A 22,186-nucleotide genomic window follows, 5' to 3' on the forward strand; every position below is an offset into this window, starting at 1 on the left:
AGACCTGTGAGTGTCATGTTTTTGGATTTTGGTAGGCGTACCATGTTTTCGTGCTGGCAACTCTTCTGTTCACGGCAGATGAAAATTTGGTGCAAAAACTTTTTTTTTTTTTTTTTTTTTTTTTTTTTTTTTTAAAAATGTTGCCAACTGCCAGCATTTTTCATCATTTTCACAAAATTACAATAAAAAATTCATAGCCCCCAGAATATTTTGTTGTATGAATGTCTGGACATGCAATATGTCAAAACATCTTTTTATGGAGCTTCATGCATTTTTTTTTTTAATTATCAATTTTATTTATTATTTTTATGGTCTATTTCATTATTTATTATTTTATTTTTATTATTTACTTTTTATCAACAATTAAAATAAATCAATAAATAAATAAAAAGCAACAATTTGATCAAAAATCTGAGAAAATTGCATTTTTGTCAAAGACTATGTCCAGATTGGATTCAAGATAGCTTCCATCAACACCCCTAAAACTTGCACAGTCTTAAACCACTTCCTGGCTCCATATTTCTTTTGCTTTATATGCTGTTTAATGTTTCATGATCATTATTTTACACATGCATCTGCTTACATAGGAGATTGGTTTTAATCCAGAGATTCAGTACTCTTTCAGAAGATGTGTAATAGCGCCCCCTACCATATAACAGTGAAAACATGAAAAGCCGTTCAATTCTGTCAGTGCCGAGGAAAGAGTTAACATCTGTACTGGTGTGAACAAGCCTTTACTTTCATAGTGGCAGGTTTTGGACAGGTAAACGTCTCTGTTTTGTTTATTATGTGTTCCTGCTTTAATGGGATTAGCTTTCTTTCCTACACTTACAATGGAAATAGGTGGGGGGCAAAAATTTGAAGCTTATAATTTTATAAAAACACTTACATTAAACATATTTGTGCATTATTTGTAAATCTAAAATCATAGTTTTTACATTCATTTTGGGTTGTAGAGATTTAGGCATTGTCATGGCAACAAAGTTGTAATACAGGAAGTAACTTTAAGCAGAAAAAGTGATGATTTCACACTAAAATCATGTTAAAACGTATTGTTCATGTCGTTTGGCTATACTATTGAAAGTGTATAGTAACGTCTTAAAAATGGGCCCCATTCACTTGCCTTGTAAGTGCCTCACTGTGTTTTTTTTTGGTGATCAACAAGTGCTATCGGTGGAGTTTAACATGTACTGAACCCGGGAATATTCCTTTAATGAGTTCATTTACTGTAGAAACGATTTGAAATCACTGCTACACCTACCATTTATGTGTCTTTGCCAATGTCAATTGAGTAAAGAATACTAGAGTGTTTCTCACATTCTACCAACAGCTTTCATTTGGCAGCACTGCACATGTGGAAAGATCTAAAGGAAAGGAACTCATCAGAAAAGCTCTTGAAGGCGCTGCTGATGTGGACTGTGTGCATTAAGGACCGGCTGGCCTTCACACACTTTAACTCATCACCAGACTCCCTTAAGAATAACTTAACACATATTTTACTGCTGCCTGGACTTTGGGAAAATTCGTTTTGTAGTGCCAACCCCCCCCCTCCCACTCTCTCCTTCATCATCTGCATTTTTTAATAATTACCACTGAGTTGTTGCTCTATCATTCAGTTCTGCCCTCCTGTATTTCCTCACAGCGTGTGCAGGTGATATATCATTCAGTTCTGCCCTCCTGTATTTTGTTTGCAAAGGCAAACTATTATTATAGGTGATACATTTCACAGAGAGATTTTTTATGAACCCTAACCTGAGGTATGAAACCTCAACCTAACCTACCCACACTATTTGTGATGCTGATATGACTGATAGCAGAAGACTTCTGTTGCTTTTCTAAGCAGTCAGACCAATAGTTTTCACCTGCAGGACAATAAAACGGCTGAAAAAAATCTATAGACTTACCCTGAGTTATCTAGAGATTAGGAGCTGGATTCACAAAACTCTTCTTAAGAAAGAAGTTAAGACACTTCTTTTGATAAATTCTAAAGTTATTTTAAGAACTTGTTTTAAACAGTTATTTTAAAATAACCTTTCCCAAGATGGACCGGGAATGCAAAAATATTAACTATTCTTAGAAAAATATCATTAGAAAATAAGAAAAAAAATAGTAGTTATGAAGAATTGTATTAATTTATGCTGTGCTGAGAGTTCTCAAAAATGACCGGCCTTTTAAAATTGGCTTGTAAATCTCTCATTATGCTATATTATTACCAAGTTCTGGATTCAATCTTTTTCTAAACTTGTTTTCTTTCAATTAGCACAGGCTTTTTGTTTCTTTTTGGAGCTGATTGATCACAGGCCTCACTGATCTGAACTTCGCTTTTTGAGTGAAAAAATATTATTTGTGGATAATATTGGCAATCTTAACTCAAAAACTGAGATGCATCAACTCAGATCAATGAGGGCTGTGATCAATCAGCTCCAAAAAGAAACAAAAAGCCTGTGCTAACTGAAAGAAAACAAGTTTAGAAAAAGATTGAATCCAAGATTTGGTAATAGTATTGCACAATGAGAGATTTACAAGCCATTTTTTGCAGAACAGTCATTTTTTTTACAGGGAACACCACAAGTGTTATATGGTGGGGGAAAATCCTAAAAAACAAAAAGTACAGTTTTTTCGAGGAGTTGCTATTCTCTGTGTGAGCAAAGTTAGTGTTAGTCCAATGTAATAAAATTAAATAGCATTTTTTGGGAAAAGAAAATCCTCTTCGGATCAAAATAACATGTTGCAAAACATGAGGGCTAAGAATGTTTCGTGAATCTGGCTCCAGATTATCATTCAGACTTGGAATGGACTAATTAAACTTGGGCCAATAAGAACACCATAGCAACTGCATAGAAATGTGTTCAGACATTCAGAGCATCTTATACTGCCTTGCAGTGCAACATGGCAGGGAATTTGCCTCTGGATTTTGTTGTAATGCAGGCCGAAAGTCTTTATCCCATTACTGTTCAGTTGATGTTCTTTTCAAGAACATGCAAATGCAGTGATGTTCGTTATGAATGATCTAATGAACTATCACTTCTTTTGAACTTTTCGATCGGCCCTGTTTTGTCCATCACTGGGGAATAGCTTCAGCCAAAAGGCCTCACATGAAATGCACAAGCTTTGCTTTGTCCGAGTTGAAGACCAGATGGTTAACCTGTTTCTCTGATATCTCATGCCTGTGGATTTTGGCAGTTCAGTCAGCTGGACGAGATGCAAGTCTAATTATACATTCAACAACAGATTGGAAAAAGTGTAGAAATTCGCCAAGTGTGAAACATCATACGTGCTTCCGAAAACTGGTCTACAGATGAGCAGTTTATAGTCAGATAGCATTGTACCAAGTTACTCCCCATTATGTTTTACTGTGAGAATCACAAGCTTTATATGTAACACTGCTATTGATGTTTTGTCTGAATTGTTTCTCTGTGTTTTGTCTAGCATGTGTGTGTTTGTTTTAGTTCTATGTTTAGAATAAATAAAAAGTTTCACAGTTGGAATTAAACAGATAGTCCGGCTTTGTTTACGATTTCAAATCCAGCACAGTTTCTGGCCTGTGGGCTTTGGATCAAACAGGAGAAAGAATGTGAGGCCAGCCACGAAATCCGTTTGAAAAAATAAATGTTAATCAACTGTTTGGCTTTATATGGAACATTCCCTTGATCAGTGACGCATGTAATTATAGCTTATTAACTGCTTATTTGCTATCAACAGCTAGCAGCGGATTTTGTGTTCAGATGCATGAAAAACTGTAAGAAATGTTACAAAACAATTGATTTCTTAGTTCCAGTGTAGCTAGAGCATCCTTCTTAGTACGATTTACCAGTTTTGAGGCGTTAAATACGCTAATACGCTACTAACCTAAGCAGTTCTCTCACGTTAATTCTGTATGTAGTGTTGAAAAGGCTGATTCATTCTAGCGAATCAGTTCTTTTAGATGATTCATGTAGATGAACATATACAAAAATGATTCATCTGTATGCAAAAGTTACTGCACTGCACTTTAGTTCTTATTTGTGTCTTATTTCTATAGCAAAATATTTAGTTAAATGCTTAGTTTATTACTGTTTTGTCTCCTCAATGGCCCGAGAAAGAATGATTAATTTTAGTGAATGAATTTGTTTGGATGGTAAATATAAATAAACCAATTCTAAAAGCAATGCACTGAGTTTTCATGAAGTCTCTGGGCTTCACTTTTGGTCAAAATATTTAGTTTGATGGTCTTTTTATTGCTGTTTTCCATTCAGATATGTACAGTATATTGGAGTCATATATAAAATAAGGTTAGTTAAGTAAATTATTATAGTTTTATAGTTGTATTTACCAAATATATATTTTAGTTGTGTGTACTGTATATACCATGTTTTATTAGTTTTTTAATACAATTAAGATATATAAATTAAAAAGTAACTATTTTATTATTTTATTAATTATTTTTACTGTAACACTGCAAAATTATATTATAATAAATGGAAATGTTGCATATTGTTATTGTTAATTGAAAATTTATGTTGAAGTGCCTTACAATTACTAAAACTGAAATAAAACTAAATCAAATCTAAATCTAAATATTAAAAAAAATATATATAAAATGACAAGCAAAATTACTAAAGCGTGAAAATTATAACGAATACTGAAAATATAAAAACCAAGCTATTTCAAATTCTATAATAGTATATAAATAATACCAAAATAATACTGAACAGACTGTTAATACACTCTCAGAAAAAAACAAAAAACAAAAACTGTGATTGTACCCGTTCAAAAGGCAAACTAATATATACCTTTAAGGTACTAACATTCTTTAAGAGTAAATAAGGTACAAAAGTGTACCTTTTGAAAAGGTCCCGCTCCAGTGACAGCTTTTGTACCTTTATTTTATTATAATGTATTTAGTAAGGAGTTCACTCTAAATAGGTAACTTTAAAGATCAAATAGTCAAGTAAAGCAAACTTTCAAACACAAATATAAAGAACTGTGATTTAAATCTCATTATGGTATGTTTCTGTGACAGACGTGTGTTGAATTACCCAAATGACCCGTGGCACAAGAGCACTGGAACGCTGTGCATTATGTCTTAGGCTGGTTTTCAAGAGAGCGGTTCATTTAGCATCAATGTCCCACGATCAATACATTGCCTCAACCAAGGACACACATCCATAAACACTGGATACTAGCCAAAGTCTGCTCCATTGTTAATAGAGTGCTTGAATAAACACATGGGCTTGTGGGACCGATGGTGATCATTATGTTTTTTGTACAGGGATCCCAAGTATGAAAGCCGGTGCTCTACAGTGAGCTGAGCAGAGTCAGGGCTTTGAGTGGTTGGGATATGTGATGGGCAGTTTGGTAATGACCCATTACACCACAGTGGAAACCAAACTTCACAGGGCTCGTTCCAGCTGTGTGCACCAAACCCATAGATACTGACTGTATTGCATGCTACGTGTCCCTAGGGAACCACAATATGAATGGACCACCCAGAACCGCCGGTTTGGTTGCAGAGCAAAGCAGGGGATCTAGCAGCGAATTCCCTCGCTGCCGTTCTCAAATCCTTCATCTTTCACTGTGTTTTCCTCTTTAAGCCTGAAGCTGATTGAATCTGTGAGCCGCTGCCGGTTGTGGCCGCTCAGAAAGCCTGTACTGAAGGTCACAGGAGAAGTAATTCAGAGCCCCTTCTTTACAATCGGTTTACTCGGTCTGTCGACTTGTCCTGCAGTGGATTTTTAGTGCCGTTACACAGCCAGCAGTTGCACAGTCAAAACAGGCCATGGTTTAATATACTGATATTATGTAAACAGCTCGGCCTGAGAGTATTTATAGAGCAGAAGTGGGAGCCATTCCACAAATACCACAGTTGTCACAGAAGCAGTACTGGAATAATAATCAGAAGAAATAAATGCATCAGTATCATTGCAACAGCTGTTTCAGTCTCCATTTATTCGGTCTTTCCAAAAGAAACATTTTAATATGCGCTAATAGGTGAGACATTGGAATAGATTATGATAGTCATCATGTTAAAACAGACACTAGGTCTTTTATGGTTGATGTGTGCTGCATTCTCAGTATTGCCACAGGAGGCGCTGTAGTCAGCAATAGTATATACTGTCTTCTTCTATGGTCAGCAGGAATCAATGATCTCCGGTGTAAGTGATGAAGGGAAAATGTATACACAAATATTGATTTGTATTTATTTTTTAGTTAGCCTACTTGAAAATTAACACATCTACTTTAAAAATATATACTGAAAATATACAGAATAATATATTGGATAACACACAAAGAATTGCTGCTTTTCATATATTGAAAAATGTGTCCATACATACACTTACTTGTGCATTTTTAGCAGATGCTTTTATCCAAAGCGACTTACAGTGCATTTAGACTAACACTTTTTACCTAACATATGTTCCCTGGGAATCGAACCCACAACCTTTTGCGCTACTAATGCAATGCTCTATAACGAGTTCATAATATACAATTTAATTAAAATATGGTACTGTGTGTGTATAAATATATTTGAACAAATGTTGTGTATTCACATTTATGTGGGAAAATGTATGTGCAATTCAAAAATTCAATACTTGAAAATCTGATTATGTTTTGGGTCATATTTATTCAGAAATATAGAACTTTCTAAAGGGTTCACAAACTTTCAAGCAGCAGTGTGTGTGTGTGTGTGTGTATATATATATATATATATCACAATAATATTGTTGACGAGAATTCTTTTGGCCAAGACAATTGTGTAGTGAAAATTTGATATGGTGACAGCTCTAATTCTGGTTCGTGTAGCTGTCTTCTGTCATGCCGAAGAAATTTAGCTCCCTCGAGAGTGAGAGTCTGTGTATGTCATCATGACCCTGCCGTGAGTCAAACTGATCTCAGGTCAAGTCTGGAACACAGATCTCCTTGACTTACTGCACTTGCAAACACACACACACACACACACACACACACACGTAAAATGCACAAATCTACACAGCAGAGGGCTTTGTGTGTCATTCATTTTCAGATGAGGAAGAAGGGAAGGAGTTTGTCTGTCCCTGTAAATGCAGTAAATCACTGTGGGATGACAGTCATGTGGATGACCACTGTCTCACTGTCTGGAGAAAAAGCATTCAGATCGAATTAGAGTCTTGAAGAAATTCATCTGAAGACCGGCCCTCGGAACCAAAGTCAATCAGATGCCTTAAAATAGCTAATGTATGGATCAATGGCATACCACTCATTTTTGTCCCCCTTGTGGGCTTGCAGAGGAAAATTATGTTTAAACTAATCCATCATTTCAGGATCTGAGCCACCGAAGTTCCTTCCTAAAGAAAATTTCCTGTACAGAAAGCATGATTACACATAAACCCTCACTTCCGCAGAAGGACCATCCTGAAGCTTAGCGGAGCACTATTAATCAAGAGTTTAGGGACGGGAATCCATGAATCCAAAAGATACTTTGGAAATGTTTTGCTCCCATTCTCTCATCCTTTGTGCTCATTTTTGTGGAGGAGGCTTGACAAGGATGTGAAATAGAGAGCAAGGGTAGACAAGAGCTTATTATAAACGCTTCCCCCTCCCTAATATTTCTCCTCATTATCTTTCAGTTTATGACTGGCTTATGAACCAGTTTCCTTAACGTAAACCTACACAGTTCAGCCCCGCACTGACCTAAGGAGAAAAGATTGTAATTAATTGTAAGTCAGTGGCGAGATATCAGTTGCATAACTGCATTTAACCGTTACTTTATGATTTGTAATTTATGTAACAAATTATATTGCTGTTTATTTATGTATAATATGTGCTTACTTTGAAACTATGTGCAATGAATCAAGAATAATATTAAGTAAACATGGTATAGTCACATTAGCGAAATTTCTATAAAATATAGATATGTATAAAGCACAGAAGAATGTTGGTAACCAAACAGTTGATGGTAGCCATTGACTTCCATAGTATGTAAGAAATGCTATGGAAGTCAGTGGCTACCCTCAGCTGTTTAGTTACCAACATTCTTCAAAATATCTTCTTTTGTATTCAACAGAAAAAAGAAAGAATGTTTGGGTGAACTGTCCCTTTAAATGTGATGCTGCAAACATTTTGAAGAGTAGTATATTGTTGTCACGTGACCTTATTATATTTATCATGTTGTCATGTCAGTATGTGCAAACTTAAATTAGTCATTGGTGACTTGTTAACACTGTTGCATAATGAATGTGTAATGTTTAATTTGGTATAAAAAAACATCCTAAAATCTTGTCAATCCAAGTCAAAAAATATAAAACATTGTGGTTGATGTCACTTTGGAAATGGAAGGTCAAGTTGACTTCAGTGCATTGTGGGATATATTCAGTCTTTTATACAAAACAATTACAGCACATTCAATCTAAACACGTGTTCCTTAGGAAGCAGGACTTTGGTGTTGGTAGTGCCTTGTTTTATAGGTCAACATTTTTAACGAAATCTTTTTTGCCAGTTAAGAACCATTTTATGTCATTTAGAAAATAAAAATACAGGCAGGTGGTCCCAGTCGCAATCCACGGTTACGGTGAGATCTAGAGGAGAACTCTCAAGCTATCTACCGTACCACCCAGTCTTCCTCTTGATCTTTTCCAAATCAGTGAAACATCTGCAAAGAATGAAAGCTTGACCATTAATGCAGACTCAGCCGTGGAAAGCAGTTTAAGTGCGCACAGTGCATTTGAGATAAACTTGACACTTTTATCAGCGTCCAATAACGAGATATCAGAAACAGTTTTGAGAACAAAGAGCCCAAGAGTGTCGCTTGAGTTAACACCATTTGTGCTAAACGTGTTTCTCAAACCAGCTGATGGCTTGCATATTTGGGATCCTTTGTGCTTCTCGACATTAAATGCGTTATCGGATTCTCTCCTAACAAGAATCAGGTTCTCTCTTACCTTTATACAGTAAATTACATTATTTTTTTTTAAATTACTTTCTCAAATCTGAGATGCATTTGCTTTCCATTTAATCCCACTGATGTCTAGTAGAAATAATTCACTTTTTGCAAGTTTGAATGACAGACCATCTGACCAATCATAACGCAGAATCTGCCATTTAGTCTGATAAACAAACCAGAAAGAGTTGGTAGATTAATTTTTGTGGACTTAAACTTGAAAAATGGTGTGTATTAACATCTTTCCACATTGAAACATGTTCATTCAAGTTTATTTTGTACTACAACTAGTAGTAAAGAGGACGAGATGATCGGTTCACATGCCGCTTGAACTTAGGTGCTAAAGTGTTCTGTCACGATACATTAAAGAGCCACAAAATGGTATTTATTGTTTGAATTTGAAAGCTGAGACTTTGTTTCATATCAAAAGTAACCTACTGCAGTTGTCTGTGATGTGTGGCTTATCACAAGTAGCAACAGTAACTTAAAAGGACGTGTCATCCAATTTGCGTAATTGCACACTATTCTATGTCTTTTTGTAGTATAAATAATGGGAGTAGTGCATTCACACTGAAAATTCCATAAACAAGAGTGCACTTAACCAATAAAAAGAAGTGTTGAATTTTGTACACTTTGTACACTGACAGCTTTAATTACATGGGCTAGTATTTATGATTTTACTTGTTCTTTTTTTAGATTCGGACTTGAGCATGAGGACACTAAGCACTCCCAGTCCTGCCCTCATTCTGAAGTCAAACCCTTCCTGTGTCTCCCCTCAAACAGTCCCAAACGGCCATGAACCGTCTTCCACATCTTTTAACGTCACTGGGGAAACAGTTGCCCTGGTTCACCCGCCTCCAGGCACTCGCTCACGGCCTTCCAAAGTTCCTCCCACCACCCTCATTGATATCCTGCCCGATCCTGTTTTACTCCACATCCTGTCTTACCTGTCCACCCCTCAGCTGTGCCGCTGCGCTCGAGCGTGTCACCGCTGGTATAACCTGGCCTGGGACCCGCGGCTCTGGAGTACCATTCGTCTGACTGGAGAGCTGCTGAACGCTGACCGAGCCCTCAAAGTGCTCACCCATCGCTTGTGTCTGGACACTCCCAACGTCTGTCTGACCCTGGAGACGGTGGTGGCCAGTGGCTGCCGGAGGCTGTCGGATCGCGGGCTGCGTGTGGTCGCTCAGTGCTGCCCAGAACTGCGGCGTTTGGAGGTTGCAGGCTGCTATAATGTGTCCAACGAAGCAGTGTTTGATGTGGTATCCCAGTGTCCCAATCTGGAACATCTAGACGTATCAGGTAATATATGCAGACATTGGAGTTGGTTTGCCATATGCCTTTGAGTGAATCTCATAAAACCTATCAAGAACATGTGATAAAAGAAAATATTTCACTCCAATTGAAGAGACAATTATCAAATAAATAAATAAATAAATAAATAAAATAAAGCCTACTTTAGGACCATTTTTTATGTCAATTAAAGTATTTTAATTCTCTTTACGTAGTTTAAAATTTTAATACATTACATCATTATTCATTATATATATATATATATATATATATATATATATATATATATATATATTAATATATGTACTGTATATGCATTGTTAAATAAACATTAAATAAAATGGTTTTGAAAAGGGGTTGTGGGAACTTTGGCTTTTCAGCAGGGAATTTGCATTATGATAATTAGAATTCAGGTGAAAATTGAAAAAAAAACAACAACAACAAAAAAACAACCCTCCTTAAAAGGGTCAAGACCTGAGAAATCAAAATTCCCTTGATCTTCTGACATAAGAGGTCATTGTACTATAAAAACATCCTGCAATTTTCAGAACTCAAAACTTTCTCGTTAGTCTACAAACAGCTTGTATTGAGGCCAATCTGCCAAAACGACAGCTTGTGGAATGTGAACCGCCACCGATTCACGCATATAGTGTAAATAACGAGAGATGCAAACGCAGGTCTACACAGAAAACAAATGATAAAGATGCTCCGAAGACAACGCCGTGTTTAGTGCCAAGTTGTGAAAAAAAAAGTCTTTGAATGGCGTTCTTTCTGATCTCAACATTAGGAAAGAGTGGATGAGGTCTACACAGAAAACAAATGATTGGTCCTTTGTTCACTTCAGAGTGGATGAAGTTGATTTTTCACCACAAATTCGTTTACAAACAAGGCACAATTCGATGCAGGATTTTCAGAAACACTGAAAATGATGATGCTGTGGCAAATATATTGAATCTGACAGTAATGTCGCATCACACAAGTGAGTAACTGTTTTTAATATTTATGCGTTTTTAACCTAAATCACAGCAGCATCCATCTATGAAGGATGTAGGCTATCAAACATACACAACTGTTAGCCAATCACAGCAGTGGGTGTTTACTTCCTACAATCCGTCACACAAACTGCATTCTGATGAGAGGGTCAAAACAGGTCAGAAAATAGTCTAATACTAATGAATTATGATCTCTGATGTAAAACATATTGATAATGTTATAAGTGTACCTCAGAGAACAGTGCAAAATAATACAAAAAGGCAGTTCATGACACTTTTAATGCAATTTTATATTTTTTTATAGTCTTTATTTTCTCTACCTCTGTATATTTCTTTGGGTGAATCTCATGAAACCCATCAAGAACATGTGATAAAGTATTTCACTCCAATTGAAAAGGGAAATTTAGAAATTATATTTTACGAAGAAAATTAAGCCTATTTTAGTTTCAATTTGGTTTATGGGAATTTATATTACAGTATTGAGAATTCAGGTAAAAACTGAAATTAAAAATGGCACAGTGCAAACAAACAAACAAACAAAAAATCCATGGATCTTAATGCAAATTTGAATTTATATTATATATATATATATATATATATACTATATATATATATATGTATATATATATATATATATATATATATATATATGATATTTTTAATAAATCTCATACTTTTTGAGGTGAGATATTATATACCGCTATACCATGCATTGCTGAGGAGATTTTTAAGATTTTCTAAATTCTATTTTGAATTGTGCCACAGGTGGGCTGCAAATGTATGTATTTGCATGGCACATCCATTACATGGTCAATGAGTAAAACATGTTACGTCTTGATAATTTTCAAGAGCTCTTGTGATGGATTAGCTGCCATTAAGCATCAGAACACCATGTTTGGTTGAGGATTTATTCAGGGAGTAATTCAAAGTGGTGAAGTTTTTCTGGGAAGGCTGTGAAAAACATTATGAGCTCTAGGAATCGTTGCCAGTCTTTCAGTCTTTTTCTGGGGGAAGGTGAGGTCTGCTCGATTTTGAAAGATGGGCTGCTAACCTCAACCAAAGAGTAAGAGTCTGTCTGCTGAGTTCATTGTACGAGTCACACACTGTAGAGTTATTCATCATGCACAGGGCACAGCATGCGTTCTGCTTTCCACAAGTAATACGCCCTTTGTTGCAAAAGTATCCGTAATTTCTGTAATAGGAGCAAAAACAGATACTGCCTGATTTGATGTTTCTGGATTTTATTTCTTTATTATTTTTCTCAGTTTTGTCTTATTTTATTTGGCCTATAGTCACTCTATTTCATTCATTCACCTTGATTTTAAAACCTTATGTAGACTCTAAATTTTAGATTTTTAAAGTCATTTTATTCGACTGTTTTCCTGTTTCCCATGTGACATTTCCTTTTTCTCAGCGGTCTTTGCAGTCCCAGTGCAGGCTTTTGATTTATTGCTTAAAAAAGGATCAAAACAACAGGAACTGATGTTCATACATATGTTTAAAGACATATTAAAGTACTAGGAATGGTCTGATGGTTTTATATAAGACAGGAAGTTAATGTGCCCCTTGAAAGGTCAGAATAGGTATGTGGACAGAACATAGCTTAAACTGTACAGTGGACAGAATACAGCTTATAGCTATTGCTATAATTTGTATTCATTTAGCATAATAACTGACTTCAAGCCTAGAAACACCTTAGCAGCCACCCAGAAATCTCTAGCAATTGGCTAATAACTACTTAGAACCTAAAACCCCTTAGCAATCACCTATCAAGTCCCCTGGACAACCATTCAGGACACCTTTCCATCAAATATTGTTGCAAAACAAAATTGTTGCTCACAAATCAGTTTAGCAGAATTAGCAACATCCTAGCAAAGAGAGAAAACCCAAGCAACTGTCTAGCAATACTCTAGCATCACTTAGCACCAAATCTCATATCACCTGCCTAGCAACCATGCAGAACACCTTGTGAAATGAAGTGAAATGACAGACTTTTCTCTGTTGATGTATAACAGACGCCTAAACCAAGCCCCTTTCATCAACAAAAATCTTCTACAAAATTGCATTGAGATTTGCTTTAATCCAATCAACAACTGATGGACAGAACCATGTCCCCACCCTACATTTTTAATTTTTCGTTTTCTGTTTCATTTGAATGTACAGTATGTCACAATATGGAAGAAAATATCTGTCACTTTTTTCATTACATCAGTACTTTATTTAAAACTTTTGAACCCGGGAACGGTGATGCATGGGGTCAGACTTAACAACCAGATATTCAAAGTTTGTCCTTATGAACTGTACTTTTCTAGTCATAAACTATAATAATGATAATATCCCCACCCTTTCCCTGGCTGCCCTAAAGTGACCTGTATCAGCCTGACGGAGGAGGCGTCTCTACAGCTCACACCTCTACATGGACAGCAGATCGGCCTGCGATACCTGGACATGACAGACTGTGTATCACTGGAGGACAAAGGCTTGAGGACCATTGCCTTTCATTGTCCATGTCTCACACACCTCTACCTGCGCCGCTGCAGCCGGCTAACAGACGAGGCCCTGCGACAGCTAGCACTGCACTGCACTGCTTTACGTGAGCTTAGCCTTAGCGACTGCCCTCTGATTGGAGACTTTGGCTTACGTGAGGTCGCTCGCCTTGAGGGCCGTCTACGCTATCTGAGTGTGGCACACTGTATGCGCATAACAGACGTTGGACTGCGTTATGTAGCACGCTACTGTCCGCGGCTCCGCTACCTGAATGCACGGGGATGCGAGGGGTTGACGGACCAGGGTTTGAGCCACTTAGCTCGCAAATGCCCCCGATTGCGGTCTGTAGATGTTGGCCGCTGCCCACTGGTGTCAGACACCGGGTTGGAGGTGTTAGCACGCTGTTGTGAAGGGCTACGAAGGCTGAGTCTGAGAGGCTGCGAGAGTTTGACAGGGAGAGGGCTAATGGTGCTAGCAGCGGGGTGTCCCGAGCTGCAGTTACTAAACGTACAAGAGTGTGAGGTGCCACCTGAGGCACTTCGACTGGTCCGACAGCAGTGCAGACGCTGTGTAATAGAACACACCATACCTGCTTTCTACTGAGGGGACAGGTTGGGGACGCCAGAGGTGTCGACCTCTGAAAAACAGATGTTTATACTTTTTGCATTCCTATGACTGCCTGATGAGATGCAACAAGGTGGATGTGTCTCAAAACCTAGTGCAGGGGTGCTCAGTCATGCTCCTGGAAGGCCACTCATGCAGAGTTTAGCTCCAACACACTTGAACAAACATTTCTAGTAATCCTGACTGTAATTGGTTGGTTCAGATCTGTTTAATTTGGGCTTGGAGCTAAACTCTGCAGGACAGTGGCCTTCCAGGAGCAGGACTGGAAGTTCTTTACCTAGTTAATCTATTCACTGTCTACTTCAGTGTTTCCCAACCCTGTTCCTGGAGGCACACCAACAGTATATATTTAGGATGTCTCCCTTATCTGTTTCATACAAATGAAGTCTAGGAGTGTCTACTAACAAGCTGATGAGTTGAATCAGATTTAATTATGAAGAGTTTGGAAATGTGTACTGTGTCTCCTGCTCAACTCAAGGGTGTCAAACCCTGCTCCTGAAGGATCACTGTTGTGAAGAGTTTAGCTCCAACACACCTGCCCAGAAGTTTCTAGTAATCCTAAAGACCTTGATTAGTTTGTTCAGATGTGTTTTATTCAGGTTGAAGGTTTAATTCAGGCCCTCAAGGTGCGGGATAGGTCACCCCTTACCTAGTGAGTCAACGTGTCATCTACTTCAGTGTTTTCCAACCTTGTCTCTAGGAAGAGTTTGAAAACGTGTACTGTGTCTCCATAAACAGGCATGGGAAACATTGGCCTACTGAAATTCTGGGGCAAATAAAGACCTTGATAAGCTTGTTCAGATGTATTTAATTCAGACTGGAGCTAAAGTCTGCTGGAAGGTGGCCTCCAGGAACAGGACTGGAAACCCCTGACCTAGTGAATTGGCTTGGTGTCTACTGCAGTGTTTCCCTACCTTGTTCCTGGAGGTACACCAACAGTATACATTTTTTATGTCTCCCGTATCTGACCCATCCATTTCAGGTCTAGGAGTCTCTACTAATGAGCTGATAAGCTGAATAAGATCTGTTTGATTAGAAAGAGTCTGAAAATGTGTACTGTGTCTCCATGAACAGGCTTGGAAAACACAGGTCTCCTGCAACTCTGGGGCAACTAAAGGCCCGGGTATACTTCACTTTCTGCATTCAGCTGCGTCAACAAGGCTTTCAAAGTATACTCAGCCACAAATGGATGAGCTCGGCACATGCACAGTAGACACCTACTCGACTCGTTCTGTCTCAACATTCACCTTGCACCTGTGCTATTGTACGTGAACCATTTTTGTGACTACATGGACGTCCTTTGACACTTCTGATGACAAAAGTTGCATCACAAGGACAGTGTGCAAACTCTTATAAGTATACTTTTGGCTTTGGGGTGTCAAACTCTGGAGGACCACTGTCCTGTACAACACACCTGCCCAGAAGTTTCTAGTGATCCCAAAGGCCTTGATTAACTTGTTCAGATGTGTTTAATTTGGGTTGGAGCTAAACTCTGCCGAAATGTAGCCCTCCAGAAGCAGGATTGGACACCTCTGACGTAGTGAGTCGACTTGCTGTATACTGAAATTCTAGGGCAAGTCAGTGGTGTTAAACCTTGCTCATAAAAGGCCATGCAGAGACTAGCTGAAAACCTAAGATAAACTAAACTTACCTGAACCATCTGAATAAATTCTAGGATAAGTAGGAAGTTCTGGACAGGTGTGCAGGAGCAGGTTGGATCTAAACTGCAGGATGGAGGCCCTACAAGAGTGAGATTAGACATTAACAGACAAATAAACAACATCTTAAAGGGATAGTTCACCCCAAAATGAAAATTTGATGTTCATCTGCTTACCCCAAGATGTAGGTGACTTTGTTTCTTCAGTAGAACACAAAACGATTGGTCTGTGCAAGAAATTGAACAGTATTTATATAGTTTTTTACCTCTGATTTACGCAATGTCCGAACTGTCCTGAGCACGTCCTAAGTGCGTTCTCAACAGCCGGCGCCTGACATGTCTTCTTCTTTTTGCTTTACGGCGGATCGCAGACTTATAAGTGCATTACCGCCACCTATCTCTCAAATGGACCACTGACACTCTATCCACAAATGCACTTATAAGTCTGCGATCCACCGTAAAGCAAGAAGAAGAAGACGACGTCTCAGGCGCCGGCTGTTGAGAACGCGCTTAGGACGCACTCAGGACAGTTCGGACATTGCGTGAATCAGAGGTAAAACTGATATAAATACTGTCCTGTTTCTTGCACAGACCGATCGTTTTGTGTCTTTACACATCAATGTATCGTCACGAGCCGCAGGGTTTAATTTGGATTTGTTCATGGATGTTTTTTGGACTCTCAAAGCCGTGATTCCCATCCACTTACATTATATGACTGACAGACTGCAACGGTTTGAGTTAAAAATCTCAGTTTGTGTTCTGCTGAAGAAACAAAGTCACCTACATCTTGGATGCACTGGGGGTAAACAGATAAACATTAAATTGTAATTTTTGGCTGAACTATCCCTTTAAGCCTAACCTTGTAACTGATTTAAGATGGTATTTATTGGCAACAACATCAGTAACAGTTAAATGTGTCATGCAAATAGTGCATTGCTGTTGCATGTCAAAGGCAGTTCCTTAGGTTTTGAGACACATCTGGTGTGTAATGTTGCTTCTTGCAGAGCTGTACCATGCTCTTGTAATAATAATAATAATTAAAAAAAAAAAAACTATAAATAGCGTAATATTTATCACATGAAAGAGATGCATTATTGTCACTGTACATCACCAGTAAGCTTGTGTTTCCTAGGTGTCTATACTATGTTTGTTTGGGTTGATTTATGTTTTGTTTTCTACAAAAGCTCTTTAGCTGGTTGTCAGTGTCCAGAGTCCATTCATTAAATGTAAAACTGTAAAACGTTTAATAATATACTAGCTTTTTCCACAGAAGAAAGTAGGTTAAAAATGGTGAATAAGAATGAAAGCATTTTCTTTTTGTGTGAACTATTAATTTAATTATATAGAATCTTATAGTTTTCTTCAGAAAACTGAAATCTGATTTTAAGAGACGGACTTGGTTCAAAATAACCAGGAAAATATTGGCATTTGCACTTTAAAGGGCATTACTGACAATCTCAAAATGATCTAAAAGTCTTAGAAAATCTTTTATTTGATATCCCAGATAACGTTTAAGTTTCATTTTGTGAAAGCAATATGTTGCTGCTAAAAAAAAAAACACTCAATAAAGGGCTACTTATTTAAAATGAAATGTTGTCTTTCATTTGATTTATATCTATGAACAACTGGGAAAGTGACAAGTGTAACACTTTTTGTAATGTCATAATTTTGTTATAATCCTATAATCCTTTGATCTGTTTACTATTTGCAATAGTTACTTTTGTAATTATTGGTGAATTGTAGGCCTATCAATAAACTAGGATGAGTTTGACCCTCAATGTAATTATTAATTATATTAATATATGGAAACCACAACTAGATGTAGATGTGTGTCAAAATGATATTTTGACCACTCAACTAGGAAATGTCCCCGGTTTTCATTTCAGAAATCTGGTCACTTTATAGTAAGAGCCATCAACAGCTGGACCTAAGAACATCTTGAGCCAGAAGTGCATTACCCTCATGATTACCATAATCATCACTTATTTCAATTGTTAGTATATAAATCACTACTGTACAAACAAATGGATCATGAAATGGTGAAGAGGGATTCCTCGGTGAGATGGATGGTAAATATGTGGTCCTCTACACATCAGCTGAACGCACAAAACTTCACTTTGAAAGCAATACACGCTTTATTTAGTTTATAATCTCGTTTAGTCCTAGGCTGCTTTATTGAATATGTGCTGCTGCCCTCTGTTGGTTAATGTCTGTTTCTGCACTTAATTTACGCTCAGACTGGAGTACCTGTACTGCTTTAATATACAAGTATTTTTTTGTTAAACGACACTATGTTGCATGTTTCGTGCGAATGATCATCTCAGAAATTAATATGAACATTTAACATTTTTAATCAAAATTGTAATCAAAAATGTCAACTTTTGTCAGGAAAGAGATGAAATCGATATTTCATTGATATTTCTTCAGGTCCATTCATAACACTGGAAACGCAAAGGTGAGCACATGTGGGAAATAATGTTGTGTATATAGAGTTGTAATTTTATTATATCTTGTAGGTCATCCTGCTATTCAAAAATATATTTGTACAAAAATTTACTAAGCACAGTTTTCATAGAGCAACAATGGTATAGTATGCTATTCTGAAGTTATATTAGATAGGCAACAATAATAATAATAATAAACATAATAGCAATTAAGTAACATTTTAGTTCAGAAAGGCATGGGTTTATTTAAAGACAAAGATTATGATTTATATTGCATGCACATCAGTAACCCTAAAAAACATAAACCTTTTTGTTAATTACGTTTGAAAGAACGACATGATCACAGTCTTTTAGATTTTGTTTTAATAAATAAATTCAAAATCGCAATATTGAGAAAACCAGAAAAAGGCACTTAAAAAGAGCTGTTGTGGAAGGCCATCTGTTTATCATCCTTCAGCTTGATATTTATTATTGTGTCAAACATTCCTGTACATTTACAAATGACTGCATCTGCTGATTACGTTCCATTAAAATAATTAAAAAATAAAAGGTTGTTGTACCTTTGACCATACTGTATGATATCAACATTTGAACACAAAACTCCACTCTAATTCTTCATTTTCTCCAGATAATTGTCTTAACAACAAAGAGCTTTATCTTTGACTTCAAATACGCAACTATTCAAATATTACAACTTCCATTTTTTTTGTTTTTAATTTTAAATATACTATAGCTGAAATCTGTAGGTTTTAATAATTGTGCCCATGTCTCATGAGCGTTTTAAGGACATTTGGCTTTCTACACCGATTGGCTACAAACTACAGGATATCACCTGAATACACAGATACTCATCAAGAGCCACATAATAATTCAGCAAATAATCCTTCATAACATATAAAATACACAGACATTTCCAGCTGAACACAAGACGCGTGCCATAATGATTTCCTAAGAGCAACAATAAGTGGGAAATAAGTTGCAAATGCCAAAGAAGACGTTTTTGGATGCTTCCTACAGTAAACAAATATGCATAGATTATTAGCATATCAAACCAAACTTACATTACCCAATCCCCCCCCCCCCCCCAAAAAAAAAAAAAAAAAAAAAAAAAAAAACATTTTGCATATACACTGGTCAGATAATTTCTTGTGCCAACATATGATTGATCAAGAAGTCTGAATACAGAAAAAACATGATAGAATATAAACAGAAATTCATATGATGATTATAAATGACATTTGATGAGTTTTTGGGAGGGATTCAAGGATGCCTTTGCACCGTAACTTACGGTGAAACACTTGATACAAAGACACAAATGTCTGTTCTGTTTGAAAAGAGAGAATGTGTAAATAAAAAGACTATACAAACTGTACACGTTTGCCAGGGACACAAGGCAGCCAGTCCATCATAAAACACTACTACAGACCTACAATACTGTTCTAAAAGAATGACATACAATGAGAAAATAAACTATTTAAAGGAAAATTGAGGATATCTGCAAACCTATCCCTTCCCAAACATTCACGTGTGTGATACCCATGTCCATTATTTGCCTTCATATTTGGGGTTGATCACAGTTGTGACGGCACTCTTGTAGATGGGGTTCTCTCCCTGTCAAACACACACACATCAGATTTTAAAAATAAGAAACAAATATACAGCACAATTCAACTTCAACGTCATCTAAATGCATCTACACCCCAAGAAAGTGCAATAAACCTCGAATTAAAAAAGGTAAAAAAATAAAATAAAAAAACATGCAGCTATATCACTCGTATATATTAACAGAATTTTGATGAACATTAATATCCAATGAAGAAAAATCAATTCTGAAGTTAAGCACTCATTAAGATGCTCATGCTGTAGTCACTCAGTGATTTATACCTTAAACACTTCACTTCATAAATATATCAGCTGATGTGTCAAGGTACAGAAACACACACACACACACACACACACACACACACACACACACACACACACACACACACACACACACAGAAAAAAAGCCATGCAGAAAGAGGAGAGGTATACAAACTTATAGAGCCACAGCTTTACGTCCATAGTTTGGGTTGCTGAATTTATTAATAGGGCTCTTGTAAATTGGATTCTCTGTCTAAGAGTGGACAGGGACAGACAACAGATCAACCACAGATGAAGCAACAGAAGAGCTGAAATCATGGGCAACACATGGAGAATAAAAATGATGGAGATCAGAGAGAGATTGAAAGAAGATTTCATGAGCATGAAGGGAAAAAGAGGCAAAGCATGTATATGAAATAGAAATGAAGAAAAAACTAGGTTAAACACAGAAAAATAAATAAGGAGTCTAACTAAAAACCTTGTATTTATGTCCAGTTTCACTTTGATTAACTTTCTAATTCTGAAATGACCAATTTTGTGAATCCTAGAAATTTTCAATAAATAACATTTATTTAAGTAAATCACACTGGTTATGAAGACTTTTTGATAAAGTTGCACCTTCTGCTCTAAACAGGTTTCATGTAGTCACACAGCTGAATAAGAACCTCGTTACAGCCTTAAAATACTGTCACACCGCATTTGCTGTCAATCAGCAGATTCTGACCTGTACTTGTTTAAGAATGCCCTTGTGAAAAAGAAGTATATACTAAATACTAAATAAATATACTAAACCAGTGGTGAGGACAGAAATCTTAAATTGAGTGGCCCTGGGTGGACGGTTTCAAAAATCATTTTACAATAGCCTACATGAGATTAAAATAAGGATGCAAATTTCATGTGATTTCTGTGATTGGAATGACTTTGTACACTTTGTGACTATTTACAAAGTTGGTGAGTGTATGATGCCTAGTGTTTTAAAATCTGGTCAGTATTGTATTCCAGCATGGAACAGATTTTAAAACGCTAGTCATTATACACTTGCTGACTCTGTAAACAGTCACAAAGGAAAAACTAGGCATACACTAAACGACTGAGGATCACACACTACCAGACTTAAAGTCATTCTGATCACAACAAACTCACGCAGAAGTGTGCGCCTTGCTGCAGATGCATGACAAATGAAAACAATGTGTGGTTCAAAATCGGCTGAAAATATCAAAAATATTTGATCTCCTCCGACTGGATGGAATCAAAATCTGAAGCTCATAACCATCATACACTACGTGGTTTTCTGATAAATTAGAATTATATCTGTATGGTTTGTGTGTGGTTCTGAAATTATTGAGTTATTTTGTGAGTCTAGGTGTGTATGAGTGGTGTAGTGTATTCCAGCATTTAGAGATTAATTGCATGTTGTTTTGAAAATATGATATGACCGCGGTGCGACGATGATGATGATGCAGTGTTTTTCAAAGTTTTAATGTCATTTCTATTGAAACATGTCATGTATTTAAATATATTTGTAATTTGTAATTCATACATTTAGTATAAATTCACTTTAACTGCACTGTTGAATAACACTACAGTTAATATTATAATCAAGCACTTCACATGCTCTAGTCCTAGTCAACACATCAAAATAACTTATTTAAACTTATTTAAAATCAAGCGTTTTTCTTAAATGCATGATAAGATTATAGGTGAGACACTGCAGGTGAATAGGGTAAAAAAATAACTAATAGTTATCCCCTTACTTACCAAGTTGATTGATTTCATTGATAATTGCAAACATTTTTTGTATTACAAGTTTTCTAAAATGTTATATTTGAATATGCAAATGAGGCATTATTTAATGAAATATGTGCTAATTTGCATACATTTCTAGTACAAAAATCTGAACACAGGATGAAGTCTGCTTCAAAATTCTTGT

At 36.6% G+C, this 22,186-nt stretch overlaps 2 protein-coding genes across 4 annotated transcripts in view; one reads left to right on the forward strand and one right to left on the reverse strand.

Annotated features, from left to right (window-relative positions):
* The window catches only part of si:dkey-192l18.9 (F-box/LRR-repeat protein 7), a 32,130-nt gene extending 15,935 nt beyond the window's left edge, over positions 1-16,195 (forward strand). Inside the window, exons 2-3 of one of the 2 annotated variants that reach the window (XM_042714037.1) lie at positions 9,593-10,198; positions 13,535-16,195. In XM_042714037.1, the coding sequence (XP_042569971.1) occupies positions 9,593-10,198; positions 13,535-14,271 (1,343 nt within the window). In that variant the 3' untranslated portion in view covers positions 14,272-16,195. The remainder of the gene's footprint in view (positions 1-9,592; positions 10,199-13,534) is intronic. The other variant, XM_019098516.2, reaches the window with a different exon arrangement.
* A 2,543-nt stretch (positions 16,196-18,738) lies between these two features.
* itgb1a (integrin, beta 1a) overlaps positions 18,739-22,186 on the reverse strand; it is a 31,016-nt gene continuing 27,568 nt past the window's right edge. Inside the window, exons 16-17 of one of the 2 annotated variants that reach the window (XM_042714038.1) lie at positions 20,432-20,509; positions 18,739-20,004 (exon numbers count right to left, since the gene is read on the reverse strand). In XM_042714038.1, coding sequence (XP_042569972.1) covers positions 20,432-20,509 — 78 coding nt within the window. In that variant the 3' untranslated portion in view covers positions 18,739-20,004. The remainder of the gene's footprint in view (positions 20,005-20,431; positions 20,510-22,186) is intronic. The other variant, XM_042714039.1, reaches the window with a different exon arrangement.

Source organism: Cyprinus carpio, chromosome A24 (genome assembly GCF_018340385.1).
Source record: "Cyprinus carpio isolate SPL01 chromosome A24, ASM1834038v1, whole genome shotgun sequence".
Classification (NCBI taxonomy): domain Eukaryota; kingdom Metazoa; phylum Chordata; class Actinopteri; order Cypriniformes; family Cyprinidae; genus Cyprinus; species Cyprinus carpio.